At 37.7% G+C, this 5,104-nt stretch overlaps 1 protein-coding gene across 1 annotated transcript in view; it reads left to right on the top strand.

The window, feature by feature from the left end:
• LOC106109219 overlaps window positions 1-328 on the top strand; it is a gene marked incomplete in the record, with an annotated part of 3,996 nt that extends 3,668 nt beyond the window's left edge. Inside the window, 1 exon segment of the mRNA XM_013290629.1 lies at window positions 1-328. Within this exon segment, the coding sequence (XP_013146083.1) occupies window positions 1-199 (199 nt within the window).
• Between the last annotated feature and the right edge of the window lie 4,776 nt (window positions 329-5,104).

Raw genomic sequence — 5,104 nt, 5'->3', positions numbered from 1 at the left:
CGGAGCCGCAAGTCTCCGCCACCCCCCACCCCGACCTACTATAAATTCAATAAACTATGTAGTTAATGATCGTTCGCAAATCGGTTTAATATATGTGATAATTCGGTTAAGACGCGTGCGTGCGTGCGTGGCCGGTGCGGGACGAGGAGAGCGCAATAGACTGAAACATAATTTAAGACTATATAAGTATAATTTATAATGCAATGCAGCGCCGGTCGCGGTGTGTTTGTGTGTGTATTGTATGTGCGTATGTGAGCGTGCTCAGTCATTTGTTTGTTAATATAATGACAGGTTGTCGAATTAAAATAAAACAAACTTGTAAAAATTTCTTATGACTTTGATTCCAATCCTTGAAATTATAACCTAACATAACCTACTGGACTATAAAAGTATTGCAATACAAATAGGTAGAGATCCTATATATGATAGCTTCAGCGAGACAATATTATAATAAAAGAGGTCAATGCATGCTAATCTAAGACCTAACGAATCCTTAACAAATTAAATAGAAGGCTCGTTATACATTTCTATAATTTTTATTCTGAATTCATTGATGGTACGAGATAAGATTTATTGTTACAATAAGTTAGTGACATGACATTATTCATAATATACCAACTATCAGTGATACCGAATTCAAAATTATATAAAATCTAAAATTTTCGACTCCATCAAAAATCCAAAGGCAAAGCAGAGAAGTGACGAGTGAGGATATCGTGAGGCGGAGGGCGCGCGGTCGTCGACACAGCAGCATCACTTCCGCGCCGCCGCCGCTGACCCCGCGCGTGACGTTGCCAGTTCCGTGTTCCGGCCGCTCAGCGCGCGGTCGCACGATCTTTTCCTGACTTCTCAATGCTACTATCAAATTTAAATAATAGAATATACAAATTACAAACATTTTTTTGCGGAAATCTTAAAATCGATTATATCTCAATTGGTATGTTCTTAAGTATTGAATACCAATTAAAGTGAAAAATGATCAACAGTCTGTGATCCAAAACATGAAATGAAAAATAATTACCTCTGAAATATAATAACTACATATAGTATATACAAACAGTCATGAAACTAGGCCTTATTTATAAAAAAAAAATTATGACAAGAAGATTTATTTCTGTAAAAGATATTTCGATATGACAAATGGTGAACCAATTTGAGAAAATCTAATAATAATACATTCCTTTATGAAGTTTTAATACTTAGCCAACCTACTAGTTAATAGACCGTTAAAATTTCTCATACGAACATTTCTGGTTCCTAGTTCTTCGCGATCTGCTTAAAAAAGTGCCTAAAACAAGTCATTATTTTTATGCCAGTTTTATCAAGAAGAATAAGGGAGAAGGATAGTAAAATTCTGTAAAAATCTTTCACAAACCATAAGTAACAGATAGAGTACACTAACTAACATTAGAGAAAGCAGTATAGACATTTTAAGACATAACAGTGAGGTACATATGTGTTGTTATCTTATTTCTTACAGTTTTCGAAAAGTAACTACATTTTCTCTTTCAAATACTTTTTATTCGTTTGTATGAGTTCGATAACTATTCCTCATCAAGAGGTACTACTCCATATCCCTGCAACTTACTATAGCCAGGTTTCATACCGTGTACTTAAGTTGCTTATCATTCTAAATACAGAAGGACTTGCAACATACTTTGCTTGTTCTCTACATTTAAGGATGGGCTGTGTACAAAACGAAATGCATATATGCGATATCAGATGGGTGCAGCTCTAGCTCGCGGGAGCAAGGGATCGCCGACGAGTGTATTGACCGGCGCGGCGCGGCGGCGCGGTGGCGCTGCACTCGCCGGCCCTGCACTTGACTCGTGCCGCTGTCGGTGCATCGCCCTGCGCTCCCGCCCGCACCCTTCCCACCCCGCGTGCACACCCCACACCCACGTACAACACCCTTCCTCCAGATCCTTGCAAATGCCATCTGCTCTCTCCTACATCAAAATGTCAGGGGTGAAACCCCCGTGTTTATTGCACGTGTTGTTTATTAAATTCCTCTATAGATTAATACCTAACTATTGCTAGTTTCTGAGTGGGCTTATTGAGCTTTCAATTTAAAAAAGGTACATTTTAAGCGTTTTGTTCAGAACTTCACCTCTGAGAGCTATATAACTACAAAGGTTTAAAAATATCTTTAATTACATATCTATCTTACTTCTTACTAATATTATAAATGTGAAAGTTTAGATGGATGGATGGATGGATGTTTGATAGAGTTTGTAATCTCAACGGCTGAACGGATTTCGATGACAGTTTGTATGGATGTAGAGGATAGTCTGGAAGAACACATAGGCTACTCACTTTTGTTTTTTTTTAATTCCACGCGGACGGAGTCGCGGGTGAAAGCTAGTATTCTATAACTAGAGGGTAACATACGAAAAACTATAACCAAGAAATTATATGGTACGTTTTATTCATATTTTTTGTAACTTGATGATATTTTTTGTACTATTGGTGTAACTTTTTCTCCGAACCTTTGAATATCATCTCAAGTTCATACATTACAAATTATTTTTACAGCACAGAGAAGATAAATATTAGTATCTACTGATACTATTTAGCACTCAGCCTTTTGCGACTTTGAATTATACGAGTAGTAATATTAGCTTTCGCCCGCGACCTATCCGCGTGGAATAAAAAACAAAACAAAAGTACGTAGCCTATGTGTTCTTCCAGACTATCGTCTACATCTATGCCACATCGAAATCTGTTTAGCAATTTAGGCTACAAACTTTATCATCCATCGATTCATAAAAACTTTCGCATTTATTAGTAAAATTAATTCATTCAAATTTCAATTAATAATTAATTTATTCGTTTACGGAATATCTTATGAGATATTTTTTTTAGTATTTATCACGATCTATCGTCATACGGAAAAGCAGTATAGGAGGGTACTGAGTAAGTATCAATACATCTATCACTTCATTTATAAAAAATGAAGTGTCTGTATGTCATAAAAAATCATATTTAAATAATAAGTAAGATAATTTAAGAAATAAATGTCCACAAAGCGAAAACTGGACAGACTGCTACTTTATTATAAAGTGACGTTTAGACAAATTTGTTTATTATGTCACTTCCGATAAGTAATTAGTGGTTATGTTATCTCTACATGTTTTCTATCGGGTGGAATGATGTTATGTAGGCATGGTGTAAATACACGAGACCTTCGGACGACAACGTCGATGTGCGGAAAGCCCCGAACTGTCCGCGACCCGCGACCTTGCCGGGCGAGGTCGTGCCCGCGCCCGCGCCCGCTCCCGCCGGCTGCTTCACGCGGAAACAGGACGAATTTAATAATACACTAATATCACTTTGACTTGTTTGACATTCAAACTCAATAAAACGAAAAAAAAATCTGCCTAACCTTGATCGCTGTGTCCTTCTATTGTTTCCACATACATATCACTTTGACTCACAAATTCTTTAGTTAGGTTATCTAATGAAATATTTGTAGAGACTTATTTGTTTTTTTACGAATATCGAATTGCAGCTAGGTGGTGAGGGTTTTGATAATACAATTTTATTTTATTATTGAATTCACGTTATTACTTGCGATATTAAATTTGCACAAGACGTAGGCGGAAAACGAGTGGGCTAGGGGGTGGCAGGGGAGACGCGTGGGCGCGGGGTGCGCGGTGGCCGGGGTGGCGCGGGATGGTGCGGAGCGAGGGGCGCGGGGCGCGGGGCGGCCGGCTCCAAGGTCGCAGAGTCACAGCCGGGCAAGGTCGGCGTGCCCGCGCGTGCCCGCTCCCGCCACCCCCGCCCCGCGCCACCCGCACTTCACACCCGATCACTCCCTAGATTTGCGTGGGACGTGACCTTTATCCACGCTCTGGAGCAATAATTGTATATACATAAATACTTAATGTTCTTAAGCTTGCATAACATTCACGCTAGAACTAGGAGATCGGTATTCGAATCATCATTGATTAGGAACACCATTAAATAGCGGTTGCAAAAGTGGTTCCAAATACATAATTTAGACCCCGACATGTGTTGTCAAAGTGAAAAACTTTTAGTCGCGCAGACCTTCTCCAGCTTAGAGTATTTTTATATGATTTAAAATTAGACAAGATAAAGTCATTGATAAATGTAAAATAGATTTTATGTGTCGCCCACCTTGTGCGTGTACGTAAAGGTATGTCTATAGGAAAGGTTGCGATGTGGTGTGGACACGAGTACGGAAGCTGTGGGAGGAAGCGATCGATAAGAGGACCTTTCAGGGAGCAATAAGGCGAACCCGGTACCGTCTACTTATGACCTTTTGACTTTTTATAGTGTATTTTTATTATAATTGAATAACGTGGATAATACAAGTTCTTCCACTTCCTATCTCTGTTAATTTACTTACTAGTAAATAATTTCGTGGTATTTGGGAAAAATCATTTATCTATACTTCCTTTCTATTTATTTAAGGTAAGGCAATAATTCTTTGAGCTTTCTAACTCATTGTAGATGTCTATTGATAGCGATTACTTCGCCATTTTTATGAAATTTTGGCAGCTCCTTTACTACCCTCTATTAAATTATTTCAATGAAAATCTTGTACAAGAAGCGATTAGAAGAAAAAGTATTTATATTTTTCCGCGTTACCCCTCATAATGGTAAGAGGTGAGGTGGCGGAGATCAACCCCTTTTGACCTTATCTGACCTTTCCACCCTTAATATAGCGCTTTATTAAAGTTAATAGCGTACCTTTAATTTGTTGAGGATGGCGTTCAGGTTTACGTTTACAGATGAACACTTTTAACAACTTTTACACTAACTTAAATCTTCGATACCTATTCACAATTAAAATTCTCAACTTTAAGACAATTGACACAACTCAGTTATGTAGATATGTAGCATTGCAAAAATGATAGAAACACAATACATATTGTTTTAATAAAAAAAGCAAGCAAAAACATTTACATGCCAAAGTATAATACTAACTATACTACTATAGGTAAATCTAAAAGAAACTAGTGTTACCCTAACTAAAGATGTAAAGATCTTAATGTTTAAACTAAGTACTATAATTGTTATAATTACGTATTACTTGTTATTGCTAAAACAGTGCCCTTGATGTCAGATATTTGGAGCA

Source organism: Papilio polytes, unplaced genomic scaffold, assembly GCF_000836215.1.
Source record: "Papilio polytes unplaced genomic scaffold, Ppol_1.0 DF821289.1, whole genome shotgun sequence".
Classification (NCBI taxonomy): domain Eukaryota; kingdom Metazoa; phylum Arthropoda; class Insecta; order Lepidoptera; family Papilionidae; genus Papilio; species Papilio polytes.
The sequence above is the reverse complement of the archived record's forward strand: the minus strand, read 5'-3'. Positions and strand labels throughout refer to the sequence as shown.